Genomic DNA, 19,283 nt, shown 5'->3' on the forward strand with positions numbered 1-19,283 from the left:
GTTACTACGGAGGATGATACTCAGGCTAATCAAGGCCAGCCAACCTGGTAACCACACCACCGTGAGCTCGCTGACGTCTCTACGGTACAGGGAGTGTAGCCCGCCCGCCCAGTGCTGTAGCGCACGTCGGTGAGTTTTTACGGGATCTGAGCTGTGGACCTATTGCACAAGAATGTCTGGCGCAATTTTGCCCAATCCTGTGAGATACCATCTTTGGTACGGATAATGTTGGCTCACGACGAAGATGCAGACCTAGCCCTTTGCCTGAATAGCCATCAGCCCCCTTACCCTGGAAACCAAACTTCTAGCCAGGACCAGCGGAGAATCTGTTCGGCAGCCAAGGCAGGTTTCCCCGAGCACTCCATGGATTTCGCATGCATGGAGCTCGAGAGTTTGCTGGCCTTGGCTTAAAAGTTCTAAAAAGTCTACCTTCCCCGTTTTCCCACCATTCCGGCTGCCGGGACCTTATCTCACTTTATGGCTGCTACTGAATTTATTTTGCTGCGTTGCCAGGACGTTCCTCAAGAGGGCGCTATTGCTTCTGGTCATTATTACCTGATGATATACTCACTTACTGTTATTAAACCCGGATTTAATTGTCCATGGCTGCTTGCTTATCTCACTTTATGGCCGCTACTGAGTTTGTTTTGCTGCGTTGCCAGGACGTTCCTCAAGAGGGCGCTATTGCTTCTGGTCATTATTACCTGATAATATACTCACTTACTGTTATTAAACCCGGATTTAATTGTCCATGGCTGCTTGCTTATCTCACTTTATGGCCGCTACTGAGTTTGTTTTGCTGCGTTGCCAGGACGTTCCTCAAGAGGGCGCTATTGCTTCTGGTCATTATTACCTGATAATATACTCACTTACTGTTATTAAACCCGGATTTAATTGTCCATGGCTGCTTGCTTATCTCACTTTATGGCCGCTACTGAGTTTGTTTTGCTGCGTTGCCAGGACCTTCCTCAAGAGGGCGCTATTGCTTCTGGTCATTATCGCCTGATAATCTCCTCACTTGCCGATATTAAAAACCGGGAGTCGATTGTCTGATACCCTTCTGACATTTAAGCCCTGTTTATTCCGCCAACACGCCAGATATTGTTTCTCGCCAAAAGCACACAGCCGTATCACGTCAGGAGCGGGGTTGTTTGTTAGAAGATAAGATAAACAAGACTCGATCCACGCGACTGTTTGTTCGCTGCTAAGGAAAACAGCAATAAAGATTACCATGGGGTGACTGAGAGGGTGTGTTGTCGTCAAAAGGACTCCTCTACTGTATAATATGGTTATGATGGCGCAGTGTTGTCCGGTTGTACACTGATAAGGTCAGTATGGCCCCACTGATTTACACTCCATACACGCATACACAAACCTTGCACACTTGCACACACACACACATATGCAAATACACACACATACACACACACATATACATACACATATATACACATATAATTCACTTTCTGCATTAACACGTCGTGTGTTCGAGATGTAGTGCACAGGTGACTGTTGATTAATGAGAACAGAAAATAGATGCATTGCCTCTTGCAGTGTGTGGTGTGTTACTGTGTTTGCATCTTGGAGAGGGGGTACGAAGTAGTTTAATAACATGTTATAGCTTTTATTGCACATTCCATGATGCCCTATCGGGCTAAGTACAGGCGTATAGATACAAAAGCTCGTAATACAGTACACATGATTTCTAATCTAAAACATGAGTTCTAAAACTATTTCAATACATTTGTTCGGCTTCTTCTCGTTTCTTAGTAATGTTACAAATGTAGCTTGAGATGTGTTTATATAATGCAGTTTGATCAAAACGCACAAGAGAAATGAATGTTTCAACACTAGGCAAAGATTCAAAGTGAGACAACTTTTCTATAATATGGCTAAAAAGAATAAATATTTCTATCGTTACTATATAAACTACAATCTAATAAAAAGTGGGATTCATCTTCGACCTTGTTCAGGTTACAGAACTCAATGCAGAAAGAGGAATTTTCTGGAGGCGAACTTGGTAGAAGCCCCGGCACCGCGTCAAGGTGTCGCCTCCGTTGCCGAGGTGATTTGTGACGTCATCCTGACAACAACCACTGACAGCCTTGGCATAACCAGAACAAAGCAGCAAGGTTTGAAGAGTTTTTTCTCAGTTTTCATTTAAAGTGAACAGCTAGGAGTGAAGAAGGCAACTGTGTTTAGTTGTACTCTATCTGATCTTTCTAAGCGTTTTTGTTTTTAAGTTTTCTCCCCCTGACTATCTATTATGACCTACTCTAAGTGTTTACAGTTTCTCTACGGTGTTAGTTTATTGATTATACATCTAGACCACCTACATCTTATTAAGCCCACTTCTGCCTTAGATGTTCACGGCCTTTTGAAACCGAATTGTATTTTAGTGAATTCAGTTAAGTCTATACTAGCATAAATAAAAGACAAGTAACATATTGGTGCCATCAGCAGTATTGTCAGGATGAGCGTTTGATTGCCAAAACGAGAGTGCCAATGATATTGCCCATGGCTAAACAGTGCCTGAGACCAAAGTAAAAGTTGAGTGTCAGTCCTAGTCCGTCTGTTACCGTCCTTGTCAGAAAAAAATACACTAGATGCTTTACAAAAACATTGAATGCACAACATATACATGTAGATTAGGACAATGTTTTAATTCCTGTGGACACGGTGGTGCTCATTGGTAACCTTGGCCGTCAAAAGGTGATGTTGGTTTCCTCATCTGGACTGTAGCAACAACAACAACAACAACAAAAAAGGGACAAGCACCTACAAATAATAAACATGGTTTTACTCTAACAGTGCAAATAAGATGAAAAAGGAGAATGCAAGTAAGACTATATAACAAAATAAACACAAACCAACCTTTACCCTGTAGTAGAACACAGCTGTACCTGCATCTTGGAGACATACAAGAATGCCAAAGACACAAGAAAATTACAAGGAATGCGAGGTAACAGCCATATAAACTTTACTTGCTTGATATTTCCTCTTACATATTAATATACGTCTAAACTAAATCTACTTCTACCTAAGCTATTTAAGTCAAACCCATCAAATTAGCTTAGGTAGAAGTAGATTTAGTTTAGACGGTATTCCTTTTCATGTATCTATGAATATCATTTCCCTTCTTTGTTAAGCATGTTTATGTATACCACTACTACTTTACTTTGTTTGCAATTAGCCCTCGGGCATGAACTTGCAATAAAGATTATTATATAATATACTGGGTGCACCGATGGAAAAGACGGACCGCTTCCAGAAGTGTTTCAGGTCACCTGGAGCCTTTTCCTCTGCATCGGAAACAAAACAACAAACAGAACAGCAACAGCAAGCAAGCAACAAGGAACAATCGATAATCTTAGATCTAAGTATATTCAAGAAATTGCAAGATGAGTGCGAAGAAAAGCACAAACAGCATGAATTTTGTAAGATACTTTATTCAATTCACTTACTTACTTGATATTCAAGAAATTGCATGGTGAGTGCGAAGAAAAGCACAAACAGCATGAATTTTGTAAGATACTTTATTCAATTCACTTACTTACTTGATATTCAAGAAATTGCAAGATGAGTGCGAAGAAAAGCACAAACAGCATGAATTTTGTAAGATATTTTATTCAATTCACTTACTTACTTACTTGATATTCAAGAAATTGCATGGTGAGTGCGAAGAAAAGCACAAACAGCATGAATTTTGTAAGATACTTTATTCAATTCACTTACTTACTTACTTGATATTCAAGAAATTGCAAGATGAGTGCGAAGAAAAGCACAAACAGCATGAATTTTTAAAGATACTTTATTCAATTCACTAACTTGATATTCAAGAAATTGCGAGATGAGTGCGAAGAAAAGCACAAACAGCATGAATTCTTTAAGACACTTTATTCAATTCACTTACTTACTTACTTACTTGATATTCAAGAAATTGCAAGATGAGTGCGAAGAAAAGCACAAACAGCATGAATTTTGTAAGATACTTTATTTAATTCACTTACTTACTTACTTCCTTGATATTCAAGAAATTGCAAGATGAGTGCGAAGAAAAGCACATTCAATTCACTTACTTACTTGATATTCAAGAAATTGTTAAGATGAGTGCGAAGAAAAGCACATTCAATTCACTTACTTACTTACTTGATATTCAAGAAATTGTTAAGATGAGTGCGAAGAAAAGCACATTCAATTCACTTACTTACTTGATATTCAAGAAATTGCAAGATGAGTGCGAAGAAAAGCACATTCAATTCACTTACTTACTTACTTGATATGCAAGAAATTGTTAAGATGAGTGCGAAGAAAAGCACATTCAATTCACTTACTTACTTACTTGATATTCAAGAAATTGTTAAGATGAGTGCGAAGAAAAGCACATTCAATTCACTTACTTACTTGATATTCAAGAAATTGCAAGATGAGTGCGAAGAAAAGCACATTCAATTCACTTACTTACTTACTTGATATTCAAGAAATTGTTAAGATGAGTGCGAAGAAAAGCACATTCAATTCACTTACTTACTTACTTGATATTCAAGAAATTGTTAAGATGAGTGCGAAGAAAAGCACATTCAATTCACTTACTTACTTACTTGATATTCAAGAAATTGCAAGATGAGTGCGAAGAAAAGCACAACCAGCATGAGTTCTGCCATTGCAACTGGGGAGGGGGCGCAGCGAAATCGCATTTCACAAGCTTCACACTTCTACCACGTTAGAACATTGAAAACTAAGACATGATTATGACTAACCTAGTTTGCGTGTGCATGCCTGTGTGCGTGTGTTTGTGTGTGTGTGTGTGTGTGTGTGTGTGAAAATAGACAGTAGGAAGTTATGATATAGCCACGGTGGGGGGGGGGGCGCTAGGGAAAGGAGAAAAACTAGAAGTTACATCCATAAGCCCTCCCTGGGGTTTGATACGAACCTACCAGATTTTATATAAAATTATTTTAAGGAATCCGTTTTGAGAAATAATTTTTACGCATTTTTAGGTGTTTGGCGTATTATTCGGTAACATAATATCACATTATTCAAAGGCTACTACTTAAAGTTAAGCACTTATTACCCATCCTTTCCCAGTTGGGCAAAGAGAAAGCAAAACCATGGGTTGGGCCTATTTCCATAAACACCACGTAAGCGGAACAGGACCCCCCATTAAGGCATGGAGAGGGGAAAACGAAATAGAATGGAGAGTACGATATACAAGTACTGAACGTCAGAGATGTAAGAAATCTTGTGCAGTTTTCACAAAAGTTCTTACATCAGAATCCATCAATCCCAAGCGTTAGATATGTCATTGGAAGTTCATAGATTCTGAATGAATACCTAACTCTCGTTATAATCCATCCAATTCCTAAGAGCAGGACGTTGGAATTCTATGGATTTTAGCGGTGTCAATTCACATGGGGGTCTAAATAAATTGATGTTACTATTTTTATACCACCAGATATGATGCAATAGTCTGGGTGCTATCCTAGTTAGTTTGCCGCAGCAATTCCCCCTTACTTGATATGGAAGCCCGGCAGACTATAAAATGGCACCCAGGATAAATGCATAAGCAAAAGTATAAGCATACATACAATGATGATCAAAACAGACTTTTACTGTGTTTGTGTACGTGTGTGCGAGTGTTTGTGGAAAGAACGACACCGTTGTTGCATTGAAGATTTTTTTTGTGTTGTAAGATAAATAAATCCAACCTACCTGCATGTGGTCATCAAATGTGGAGTGTCTCCAGGATATTGCGAATTACTTTTATAAGACGATCGAGTTAAAACTGTACAGCATTAACGTCTATACCGCGCGTTTTACTTCTAAGCCTAAGGGAACGTCACGAGATGACCCTTTTCGTTGCCAGTAAACTGGTTTTCTAAGGAAAATATGTTCTGATGTAATCTTTCTGTTAAGGTTCACATCGTCGCACTATAAGCACAAATGAAAACAATAAAAACATTGTAATGCATTCACAAATATCATCTCCAAGCATAAGGAATTCGTCCCATCTTTTGATGCAGAATCCTAAACAAAGGCCACTAAAGACAAACAAAGCATGGTTATCCTGTACATTTGCTTGAAGATCAATACAACTATACAAAAGCACAAATTCAAAGCACCCACGTGAAATGCCACCACTAATATTCTACCCAAGGATTCATGGAATTTTACAATCGTTCCATGAAAGCTGGTTAACTGTCACACAATATGTGGGGAATTTCGTGAAGCGTTCACAAAACTCCTCACATAAGGTCACCCATCCAATTCCACAGGACAAGTCTTGGGAATTCTATGGATTTTAACATAGCATAAAACATAGCAAAATCATCATACAACAGGTCAACAAACAAGTTTTGTCGCGCGGCAAGTTTTAGTGCCGCGCTACTATCGGCCAACTCAATTTGAATCACAGAAAGAATTAAAAATATTACCATTATTTAACGAATTACAGCACGCATATTTTTGTTGCTAAGACAAGTATCTGCCTTCCAACAGAAAATACTATTTATCTCATGCTTGCTGTGAAACAAGGGTTCACATAAGCGCGCTATAAGAAAACAAGCACCACTAACCTGTACCATGCTGCTTGTCGAAAATGACGGAACAGCCTGTCTGTCACAAAGTCGAAGACTCCGGACTGTTACATTTTTTCTACGGGCAAATGGCTACATGACAAGAAAAGAATTTTCGTTAAATGGCTCAAACAACAACGCAGAGTAAGCTAGTTTCCATTTCCTGATATTTTTATATTACAACATACATCAAATGTGTTTTATGAGAAAACGTACATTTACTAATCAATTAATAATAAGAGGTAGTCATAAATTTAGTGCCCCCATTTAGACGGAAGTAATGGTATCTTCATCATATTCGACACCTGTGTGTCAGCGCCTGCAGACCGATCCTGACTGTCAATCACACCCAGCAGTTCAACCAATGATAGCTTGGCAATGATTAGTTCGACCAATGAGATTCTGCCACATGCCGTTTGCTACATACTGTAATCAAACACCACCTGTTCACCAATCATGCACCGGTGACGGTACCCCCACGAAATTACCTCGAATCCTGGCGAATTTCTCTGTAGTTTTGGCGAATACAGACGAATGCAGATAGCCTGGGTACCATCCGGAAAGTAGCGTTTCGCTCTGACATTTATCATACACTATACAGTGTCGCTTCTCTGCTGTTCCGTCTGGGATCCTTGAACAATCTAACGCCTGGAATCGTCCAAGTTTTGGACGAGAGCGCTGATTGGTCCCTACACATGAGCGAATTATGTAACGGGTTTACGTGCTTGTTCGAACAGGCGTTCCAACACCCGAAAAGCCCTCCGTCCGTTTGCGGCAGGGCCTGTTGTCATTGAACGAGCGCTCTAGGGCAATGACCCTAATTGACGCAGGCGCAGAAGGCCAAAAACAGTATTTTAGCCTATTTTCGACTGTAAGTAACATTTTATATTGGTGAGGCAGTGTAGGTTGCCGATGTTCAGATTATTCGGCCAAAAAACTAGGTTTTGGTCCATCTTTTTGGCCTGTGCTGACCCCTAATTTGAAGTGCTCAGTCCGTAAAATGACGTCATGAAAAAGCAAGATGGCGGCAGAATTGAACGGTGGAATTTACTGCGCTGGTCAGAACGTTTCAAAATTAGACTTTTGGACACTTGAGATAGCGGGCTGCTGTGTGGAGTGAGTTCTTATGACCTGCAATGTTCACGGAGGAGATGATGACACCCTGAACTTGCTATTTTTACATTATCACCAAAAAAGATTTCCATTAGTGTTAAATGCTCTCTAGCCTGACTCCATTCCGTAATTCGCTAGCACCAAACGATTTGAAACAGGTCTCCAGACGAAAAGCAGAAGCGGACATAGTTGCGAAGTCCTACCCAGGGTAATTTAGCACCTACAGCATGAACAGTTTACATAGTAATGGCAGAAGCGATTGCTCTTGTGAGTGCCATTATTTAGCACCAAAGACAAACTAGAGAGGCACTCAATGTCATAACGTATTCTGATAGCGCCATTTACAAGATAATGCATTAGAAAACAAAAAGAAAACAGATTATAGTGTTTTATTTAAAACATACACACACACACACACACACACACACACACACACACACACACATACACACACACACAGACACACACAGACACAAACACATACAGACACACACACACACACACATACACAAACACATACAGACACACACACACATACACAAACATACACGCACACACACACACATACACACACATACACATACACTCACTCAGAAACACACACACATACACATACACGAGCAAACATGCATAGACAAACGCAAAAGTACACACACATGCGCACAAGCAGATACAGATATACACAGAAATAAACAAACACATACACATGCATACACAAACACATGCACACACAAACACACACAAGAACATAGTCATACAGTCCCTAATGCACACATATACACGCGCGCACTCACAGTATCGGTATTCTATGAAACGCAACAATAACAGACGCCCGATTTGTGCTCTGGTTTTAATGTAAAACTCACGCTTTTTACATTTTAGTGTCTTGCAAACATATTTAAGAATGGTAAGCATGCGGGCATATAATCAGACAAACCCTGCAGGCACATACAGTGTACCGTGTGCTCGTTGTTGTTCAACACAGTTTTGCCAGCTTATCATGTATGGGATCTAGGGTGTCTGTGACTTACAATGCTGCTGCAACATTTATGAAATGATGTCTATATCTGACTTCTATGAATATGATAATAACACACACTGGCTGGTCATGCTGATAATAGTAACACATAATCTAATCGAGATGAGAATGTTGAGCAAAAGTAAGGTAATTTCTCGTTTCACAGAATGTTGAGAAAGAGTAAGGTAATTTCTTGTTTCACAGATGTTTTAATGCAACATAGAACATCAACAAGAAAAAAGAGTGAAAACAGCAGAAAGTCCGTACACAATTTCTTCACACAATAACGAACAGGAGGCAGAAGAAGATTGGATTGACATAGATTAGACTTCCCAGCCTTCAGTCAGCTTTCATATCCGTCTTTTCATTTTCATGATTAAAAGTATCTAAAAATCCAAAACTTTGACCCTGGAAATAAATTGAGCGTGCCCGATGTTGTTGTGGCACTTTTTCAAGCCCAGTTGACACGAAGACACAGATACTATATAATTCTTTTGGTTCCAGCAGTTGATTGTAAACAATTTAACACCAGGCCAATATATATAAATATGTGTATAATTATGCTATATAAATGTGTGTATGTATGTATAGATAGATACATGCATATTTATACACACACACACACACACACATATATATATATATATATACAGAAACCTAAGAAACGCAGAAATAACAAACACCCAGTTTGTGCGTAACGTTTTAATATAAAACTCACGCTTTTTAACATTTTAGTGTGTTGCAAATATGATTCAGAAAGCTAAGCATACATGCATAAAATCAGACAAACCCTGCATGCACATACAGAGTAAAATGTGTTTGTTGTTGTTGTTAACACAGTTTTGCCGCCTTTATCATGTATGGGATCTAAGGTGTCTGTGGCATACAATGCTGCTGCAACAGCTATGAAATTATGTCTAAATATATGACTTCTATGAATATGATAGTAACACACACTGGTCGGTCATGCTGATGATAATAACACACAATCTAATCGAGATTCCTAATTAAGTGACAGTCAATGAAACAGAAGTTACATGTAACAGCTGGATGTTTTCTGTTGGGCTTTGTGAGCATGCCTAACTCTTTGTGATAGTCACCGGCTAGTTAGGCAGCCCTGGCTGTACATTTAGTTTGTGATAGCCACCGGCTAGTTAGGCAGCCCTGGCTCTACATTTAGTTTGTGATAGCCACTGGCTAGTTAGGCAGCCCTGGCTCTACATTTAGTTTGTGATAGCCACTGGCTAGTTAGGCAGCCCTGACTGCACACGTATTTCCTTTAAAGCTGAACCAGAACATAGATGTAAGTAAAAGCTGTGCCACTTAGACGTTTTGGGTTACAATACTGTATAGTGAAGAAAGATGTGTGTTAACCCCTGACTTAAACAGTAAGATTGTATCCCGTGGGAAAGCAGGTCCGTGGAAGCTCATTCCATAGCGAAGTTGTTCTTGGAAAAAAAGCTCTGAGCGTGGAACTTCCTCCTAGTAGGAGGATTGTGGAGGAAAAAAGGATGATTTGCTTCCGTGGAAGTGGCTAAACGGGTTCTTGCAGTGAAGGTTCGTATTGGAGGCACAGATGAGTGAAGTTGTATCCATTCTAGGCTCATCTATGCAGGTGAGGGACAGCCTTCCCTGTCTCCTATTCCCTTGTGCTGGCGTCCCTAAAACTATGCTAGACAATGCTACCTTGCTGTTTCTGTAGCAGTGTCCAGCTACCTCAGCCACCGGCGAGATTTAAAATGTTATTTTTATCTTATTATTGTCCTTTTGCTCTTTACTTTGCGAGGTCAGCTGTGCCACTATTCCAGCATTATCAAATCGTCACGGATACCACTACGCAGTTTCTTAACCCGAATTCAAGACTTACCGACGCGACAGTTAAAGTTATAATGTGGACATTTTAGCAAAGACCTAGAAGGCCCATTGCTACTTAAGCTGATATGTAAGGATTGAATGTAGAAAACAAAACTTGACAATGTTTGGGTTTAAACGTTTATTTTTATATTTCTTGGTTACATGTACCTGGCATTCATCACTACTGGTCTAGTTTTTACTTGTAATTTTATGATTAAAAGTGTGGTTCTACTTTTGGATACACCAGTCAATGTAGAACGAGGGGTTGTGCCTTTGAGGGTTTCTTCGGAATAACCTTCTGTTTGTTTTAATTTGTGGCCTTTTTGGAAGAATGAAAATAGAGTATGAAAAGAATACGATATCTCAATAAGAGATGTTGTATATTGAAGCTTTACCTGCAGAATTTTCTATTGTGTTTGAATAATTTCAATGGAAGAATTCTGATCCATCTTTGGCTTGCTGTTTTATATGGCAAGTGAAGTTATGTAGTTCTTGGGTAGGGATGGAGTTTTCTCCCTAATTTGCTCCTGAAAAGCAGCAAAAAAGGTAAAGAAAGGGAAAACCTGTTCTAAGAATTAATAATATGAGGGGTACTACGCTGATGCACAATCCCATAGCGTCTACATTAACGGGTGGATGGGATTCTCCTCTTAGGTAAATACCGATCTTTTGACACTCTCTGAAGATTGACAGCCTGTTCTTATCTTTTCCACATTCGAGATGTTTTCCTGACTTCAGCTCCAGCCACAGACCGTTGTTACAGCAGTGTTATGTGTGGTTACATCAGTGTTATGTGTGGTTATTTCGCTACTGTGATGTCTTCCCAGGTCGAAGAAGGTGATGCAACATCAGCAATGAAATCCAGAGGCAAATAATATTTCAAGTTTTTAGATTTTGATTTGTGAGAAACTAAAAGTTGGTTTCATGGATATTATTTTCCAGTACCTTTTTTTATTTCTTATACCGCCTTGAGTTTGATGAGACCGAGTGTTACTGGTTGAATGCTAAAGAAACATTTAGAATTTGCGGACGAATTTTGATCATTATTTTTAATCTTTACTTGAAGTATTCTTGACTTTCAGGTTACTTGAGTATAGGTGAGGATTTTTTAAGATATTTAAGCTAGAAAGCTTAAGGAAATAACATCCCCTGTAGTTCGCTACTGTAGCGGGCAAAATAAGTAACATAAATGAGCTGATAGACAGGCACTTTTCATTGGTGCCAGTTTCACTTTTTTTCTTTCAACTTTTTAAAACAAGGACTTTTGGGGTCTCAGACAGTGTTAGTCGTTTGTTTTATTCCATATTTGCTGTATGGGTGTCTCGTGTGCGAGAGAATGATAGAGTGAGTGAGTGAGTGATTAATTGATTGATTGATTGACTGAGTTAGTGATTGAGTGAGTGGGTGAGTGAGTGAGTGAGTGAGTGGGTGAGTGAGTGAGTGAGTGAGTGAGTGAGTGAGTGAATGAGTGAGTGAGTGAGTGAGTAAGTGCATTGGTGTCAGCAGCAATGTCATAGTCATTGTATGTCTTACACTCGAATTACATTCGGTTTTCTTATGCTAGATAAACTCATAATATTTTAAGCCTGCTCTTTTTGGCTTTTCCCCCAAAGTACCGAATGTTAATGTGGACATTAGACAGCCGATGTCCAAAGGTTCCGAAATGGTAACAGCTCTTAAAAAAAAATTGAAAGAAAATGCCTGATCTCCGTGCCGATAAGAGGCAAAGAATAACTCAAGTTTTAAACTTACAGTTTTGAAACAAAATTTGTTTCGTGAGAAATTCATTTTCTTCTTTGGCCTCAAACCATCTACAGCTTCACCAGAGCAACTCTTGATGATTGAAAGGCCGGGAAGAACGTTTTGGACTTGCACACGAACTGTTTATTGTATTTTGGATCGTCACTTTACTTGAAGTATTCTTGACCGTCAAACCTTCGTCTATAGATCAGGATTATCCTAGTTATTAACATTTACGCAAAAAAGCATGGGGAAACAACATCCCCTTTTAATCATAACTTTTGCGGGCAAAAACGCTGTATAGAAGATGGACTGGCACTTTTAATTTGGGGCCGGTTTCCGGTTTTATATTCAAGAGCAGCGCCAGCTTTGGGTTTTACTTTTCGTTTGAAATTTGAAGTTTTCTCAGGGTTTTTTTCTTGATTTTTTTCATGATTGTCACTGCACGAAATCAATAATTTCCAGGTGTTTCAAGGGACTTACACACCTGTGAAATGTTCTGTGTCCTGGCTGTGTACATGACTTTCCTGGTTCGGCGTGTAATGTCCTTGTTTTTTTCTTACATACCTGGACTCGCGCTTGTACAGGAATTTCTAGGACCCTTCCACCAGACGTGTAGGGGAAATAGGCAGACAAAGGCTTGGCGGCGCCTATTCTCAAAGTCAAGCTTGGGTCGCGGGTTTACTGTTTACGGCAACTACTACCCCTGCAACCCAGCCTAGGCTATGCTTGGACAATTAATAAGCAATAAGGTTTACATTTTAAACACAAAATAAGGGGGAGTGTCTGGGGGTATTGAATGGTTGGTATGTCTACCCGTGACATCGTCTGACAGAACAAAGTGGAACAAAATACAACTATAAAAAGAAACGACATCCACATTTTTAGGAATACAATCAAGGTCAGAAAGAAAGGTCTACAAAATACTAAAAAAAACAATCATAATTAATGAAGCTGTGATTTGTTTGGCCCGATATTTCCAACTTATTTGGAAATCCTACGGTCAGCGCGTATTGAACGGGCCATTCATATTCATTTCTACATGTCGGAAAGAAATAAATGCTAGGGATAGATCTTGGCTTATAAATAGGAAAGTATGTCTTAAACCAAGGAGGTTTCAACTTCCTTGCTTAAACAAACTCGTCATTTTCATTACATAAACAGCAGTTCGTTAGCCGGATGTGTATTGCATTGTCTAGCACAGACAAAGGCCACAAACACCCAGCGTTCATTGAATCATTCTTATTTCTTCTTTAATCATTTTGCAATCACACTGAGATTCTGTTTCAACATACATAAATCTGAACTGCTGCAATAGACTTCTGCGTGTATCGCGATAATCAGTTACGTGATCTGCCCCCTTTGTATGAAGAGCTAGGAAAATAAACTAACCAAAGAAGTTTAATTTGGAAATTCGTAAACTAGTGATGTACGATGTTTTTATAGAGTGCCTGTCGCGTCATAGCGAGGAAGTTGAACTGAAACGACGTTGGACATAGGGAAAACATAGGACTGCGATCTGATTTATGGGCAGCTTTTTGTCAAAAGAATAGAGCGAACACGGGACAAAATACAGTCCATTTTCTTGGTTACTGTCTCTAACTTTGGCTACTGTCGACGCACAAACTGAGTGAAATGATCTATGTTAAGATATAACCTCCTTGACTCGATGTACTAAATTTTTGTCCAGGGTTATGTTCTTGATTGTACAAACTAAATGACAACGTTGAACGTTAAATTTCTACCGATGTTTCAAGCTGTTGATAATCACAGCGGCATGTTTCACATCTTTCTAGGCAGGTATTGTTTTACTGTGAAGTGAAATACGGGTAATTAGGCAGCTCAAACAACCTCCTTGACCTGATTGTAACAATAGACATCATGGCTGGTACTAGCGGTAGTTCACAGCTCTTTGTGTCTGTGCCCATGCAAATTCTTCAGAAAAAGCCAATAGAATTTCTCCTCGCACAATTACAGGGTCAAACCTTCGGCCAATCAACGTGCCAGTCACAATTTTCAAATTCTTCAGTTGAGTTGGTATTGTGAATTCCGCGTCTTTGCGTGTGGATGTGCGTTCTTGCTGTCCAAGTGTGTCTATATACCAGGGTGCGTTATCTGATGGTACCGAGGAACATTGGTCATTATTTTACATCAGCAAGGAGTTTCTACTCAAGATCGCGGAACAGGACGACAGGACGTCAGCTGCAACTAATAATGCCGTCAAGAAGTGCATACTAGTAGCCTACGAAGACTAGAAGACAACAAAAGACCAGCCGGCATTCTATGACATACAAAAGGCACTCGCGACTTCAACCTATCATACACACGCACAAACACTAATAAAAATTGTCTTCTTTCAATATGAATAAATATATGGTGCTATTACAGAATAAGAAATGCGAGTAAGAAACTGCCGAATAAATGGGGAGGGGGGCAAAATCCAGAAGGGGGGGGGGGGGGGAAGGGCGTCAAATCTCTCGACGCCACTTTCCATGACAAAAGGGATGCACTGGGTGAGGCAGACCGGGGAAAGATAATTAGGTGGTAATTGGCCGCTAATGTATGCATATTCCGCCAACAAACAATGCAACACACGACTCGTGTCCTGTTGTGTAAGGTTGTTTCAAGGCAATCTGTAAGGGTATTTCAAGCCCTTTACGCGTCCTGCACACAGAAATGGTTCGTTTCCGCGAGATTCTAGGACATGTAAAGGACTGTACACGTCTCGTTTGCAGGCATGAAACCTCCGGATTTTGAAGGACATGTTTAATTTCCAGGACTGTGTAAGTCAGTTTCCATCCTGGAAATGAGGCTTTTCAGGCAGTGTGTGTTTGCAATATGAGAGTCAGTAAATGTCCTGATGTCTTTTCTCAGAAATGACTGCATTTTGATTACGTTATTTTCCATAACTGATGAAGTCAATTTTTTCAGTCTTCTCTTTTGGGCCATGTAAATACTTTTTAGTAAGTTTAAAAAAACTGTTTTTCAATCTGCAGAATCGACTCCATCGCTGGTGTATTTCAGTGGATATTTTTGAATTGGTCAATTAAGGACGTCCTTTTGGCTGGGAGGCCCCCTCCCCCTTTTGAGTCAATTAGGTGGTGATTTTTAGATGACAAATCCCCAAGCAGATGTTAAAAGAAAGGGTAGTGAAATTTGGCAGTCGGAGAATGTTTGGATTTGTTGCCCATCTGCTTGGAGATTACGGGATGTCCGTTTGACGGTGGCAGTCCACATCAACGGTCAGGTAAGGTCAGGTCAGGTCAGGTCACACGGTTCGGATGTCTGCTTTGTTTTTCATCCTAAATAGGAGGGACTAAAAGAACACATCTGTAAGTCGGCGGTTTGTTGTTAGTCTTTCTGCCAGTATTACGCTGCTTTGCGCTGTTGGTTTACCGAATCAACCAATCAAGTCATCGCAAATAGGAATGTGGTGCCCCTACTGTCGCTTCTAATTTTTTTCAAACACTTAAGCTAAAGAAAATACAACACGGATGAACTTCATCATCAACCTTCTAACCCGCTGAACGGGGTAAACTAAACAAATTATCATCACTTATACTGCCTGAAAAGCATTGTTGACAAAAGCTATCAATAGAATTGGCATGTCAGTAACTTCGTCATGTTGCTTATTCCCGTTTTGTTTCGAGACATCCTTGATAAGAAAATAGTAGCGAAAGTAGTCCTTTTTTCAGGGACGCAGGAGCTCTTAATTCTTGGCTAAATACACTGAATTACGCCACAGGATGTCACCTGTTCAAATCGACTGATGTTGTTTGTAGGTTTGTAACATGCGAGAGCTACTTACCGCACTGATCGTCCACGATTTTCTGCGCCGCGTCGCAGGCCTGGCTGGTGGTGAACACTCGGGATCCGGAGGTGGTCATGGCCTCCAGCGCATACATATTCACATACTTCCCGAACTCCACGGCGTACAGCCCGATCCCCGCGGCCCGCGCATCTGCAGCTGCGGTTTGTTGGTCATCCTCGGACTAGGGAAACGGTAAACCGGACAATAAGACTGTGTAACAGATCATTGTCTGGGAAAAGGTTAACATGAGACTGAGCAGGTGTGACAACTCACTGGGAAACAATAACTTACCTGTCCGTCTGTCAGGATGACGGCTGCGTGATGGGATTCCGCTCCGAATTTGGACTGGACAATTGAAATCAACAAAAAAAATCAGACATGGAAAAGTCAGGTACATTTGTATATATATACTTAACCAAGAAAGTGGAGCTATAGCTTAATAGTACTGTGTTTAACCCAGTTAATAGCTTAATAGTACTGTGTTTATGTACCAAATAGAACTGTGTTTAACCCAGCAAATGCAACAGTAGTTTCTGCACCATGCATGCAGCACAGGTGCAGCCTTTAGCTTTTGCACCATGTTAGCGTAACGCGCAGTCGAAAAGCCAACAGTGGTCGTACCGTGAGGCGCATGTGGTTAATGGCGTGGCCAGTTCGGGTTATGCCTCCGTCGCCCCTCATGAGTTGGCCGATTTCGTACGACATCCCGTAGGCGATTGGTGCCAGGTCGAAGTATGTGTCCGCTTCGCAGGTGTAGTTGAGGACTGCAATCTGTGTAACAATTGGCGAGAGGAACACGAAAAATGCTGATGTTATTTCCACACATCCTTAAACTGACCCTTTGGGATTTTCCAATTTAAAAATGTCAATGCAAGATACCATAAATGCATAGAACGCTTCCCATATGTCTCCTGGGCGCTCGAGAAATGATACAGATGGATAACAAGTTCTACGGTCAATGCTTGCTATCAGGAATGATAGATTCCCAGGGATTAAAAGCATCAGATCCATTCAGCACAAATGAAACACTCACTCGGATATTCTTTCCCTGCAAAGCAGCACATTCGACAAAAGCCAGCTCAACAATGGCAATGAAAGAAATCATAACTGCCTAGAACGCTCCCCATTGGTCTCATGGTCTCTTGAGAAAAGAAGTTGTACGGTTAGTGCTATCAGGAAAGATAGATTCCCAGGGATTTAAACCATGTATCAGCTCTACCCATCAGAAGTCAGAGACTCACCCTGATATCCTTTTCTTGAAAAACCTCACAGTCGACAAAAGCCACCATGAAGTCCCGGGCGAGTTCAAACTGGTCCTGTGGGATGCTCGAAGAAAGGTCCAGGGCGAGAACGATGTCAATGGCGCATACTGAAAAAGACAGGTGTCGTAGTGAAAAAAGACGAACGGATGCTATAGACCATACTTTGAACTCCAATCAAAATATTAGCTTTTCATAAAAGCTCTGTTAAAACTACATTTTACCCCTCAACATTCACCACTCTCACTGAAGCCTAATCACCGCTCTTACGCTACAATACTGCATGAAAATGACACATACGGCCTCAAAGGACCACGGGAGGGCATTTATTCTCTGCCCATCCTTCGTATGAGACACTGTAAGAATACTTTTGTACGAGGGGTGATCAATAAGTTTTCGGCCTCACCCAGAAATAATACGCACAACTAAAATTTTCAGGCACAACATCATAGTATGAAGCCTTTTATCACTACCCACCAAATTTCAAATCATTGCAGTAATTATTTTACAGGCATTCGTTTTTTCCAAATCAGAAGGTAAGTGGTGAGAAAAAAGTGGTGTGAATTGTGATCAGACATGTGTGGGTCGAGTTCCCCATGCCGTAAATTAACAAAAGACATTGTCAAAATGTTTGATAATGATTCTCTTCCTATTTAAAGCAAACAAAATTGGGTGTCTGACTTCCAGGAGCGCAATTTGACCCGCACAGTCAGGTCAGGTCAATTGTCCACGTTTTTGTCTTTCTCCCTTCCCTAACATTACTGGTTGTCGCCCGCAGAGTAATGATCACAATAATTTGAATTTTGGTACATATCTTCATAAGACTTTATACTTGATATCTATGCTTCGACATCTGAGCTGTGCTAATTATTTCTCGGTAAAACCGAGGACTTATTGATAATCCCACGTACACGTATAAAGTCTTATATAAATGTGTACCAAAATTCAAATTATTGTGATCAGTACCTTGTAGGCGACACCCAGTAACGTTAGGTAAGGGATAACGAAAAAAAGTGGACAATTGAGCTGCGACCTGAAGTGTACGGGTCATATTGTTTGATCACACTTCACTCTTCTTCTTCTCGTCACTTACCTTCTAATTTAGAAAAATGAATGCCGGGAAAGTAATGACTCCAATGATTTGTAATTTGGAGGATATTGATAAAAGGCTTCATACTATGAAGTTTTGCCTCAAAATCCGAGTTGTGTCCGTTATTTCTGGATGAGGCCGAGGACTTACTGATCACCCCTCGTAGCTTGAGTGCGGTGTCATGTTGGCATTGTCTGTCTTAACCCAACCAATACTTGGCCATTTTGGCATTCCTGTGTCCTTGCTGTGACTGGTCATTTGGCTGATTTTATTGGTTAAAATGGTCTAGACAAGTAATTCCCACAATAACTTAAGGAAACATGTTCTTAACATAAGCGACAGGTCGCAGGTGATCTCTCGTTACTAAGTCGCGTGTAGATCGTGCAAATCGGATGCGAACGCCCGTCTTACGTTTTTTTTGTTGCAAATATTGAATTTCTTTAAATGTGAGGGTAATTCTGACATTGTGGCCCCTGTGGTAGTATGTGGGCTGGCTTTGTGGCACACTTTCCTTTCTTGTGTCATTTCTATTACGCTCGCACATTCCATTCATTGGTTAACAAGATTCCAACAACAGCGAAATTTATTGGTCTCTTGCCTTTTTGTGAGAAATGTTTTGTTACCTTGTCCGCGTGCAAGAGGTCATGAGGGGGTTCATTATCATAGATGTATTCACTGGCGATCGCACGAGCCTCGCTTACATGTGACAGGGACAGTTTTGGGGCGACAAACACGCAAGACCCTCTAAAGATCTAAGAATTGGCCGACCTTCCAGCGATCGCGAAGTACGTCCGAAGATCATATATATATATAATGTGACGGG

At 40.4% G+C, this 19,283-nt stretch overlaps 1 protein-coding gene across 1 annotated transcript in view; it reads right to left on the reverse strand.

Annotated features, from left to right (window-relative positions):
- Positions 1-16,292: 16,292 nt before the first annotated feature.
- The window catches only part of LOC118404439, an 8,202-nt gene continuing 5,211 nt past the window's right edge, over positions 16,293-19,283 (reverse strand). The window contains exons 6-9 of the mRNA XM_035803514.1: positions 17,353-17,480; positions 16,733-16,882; positions 16,403-16,456; positions 16,293-16,340 (exon numbers count right to left, since the gene is read on the reverse strand). Coding sequence (XP_035659407.1) covers positions 16,293-16,340; positions 16,403-16,456; positions 16,733-16,882; positions 17,353-17,480 — 380 coding nt within the window. The remainder of the gene's footprint in view (positions 16,341-16,402; positions 16,457-16,732; positions 16,883-17,352; positions 17,481-19,283) is intronic.

The sequence above is a fragment of the Branchiostoma floridae genome, chromosome 17 (genome assembly GCF_000003815.2).
Source record: "Branchiostoma floridae strain S238N-H82 chromosome 17, Bfl_VNyyK, whole genome shotgun sequence".
Classification (NCBI taxonomy): domain Eukaryota; kingdom Metazoa; phylum Chordata; class Leptocardii; order Amphioxiformes; family Branchiostomatidae; genus Branchiostoma; species Branchiostoma floridae.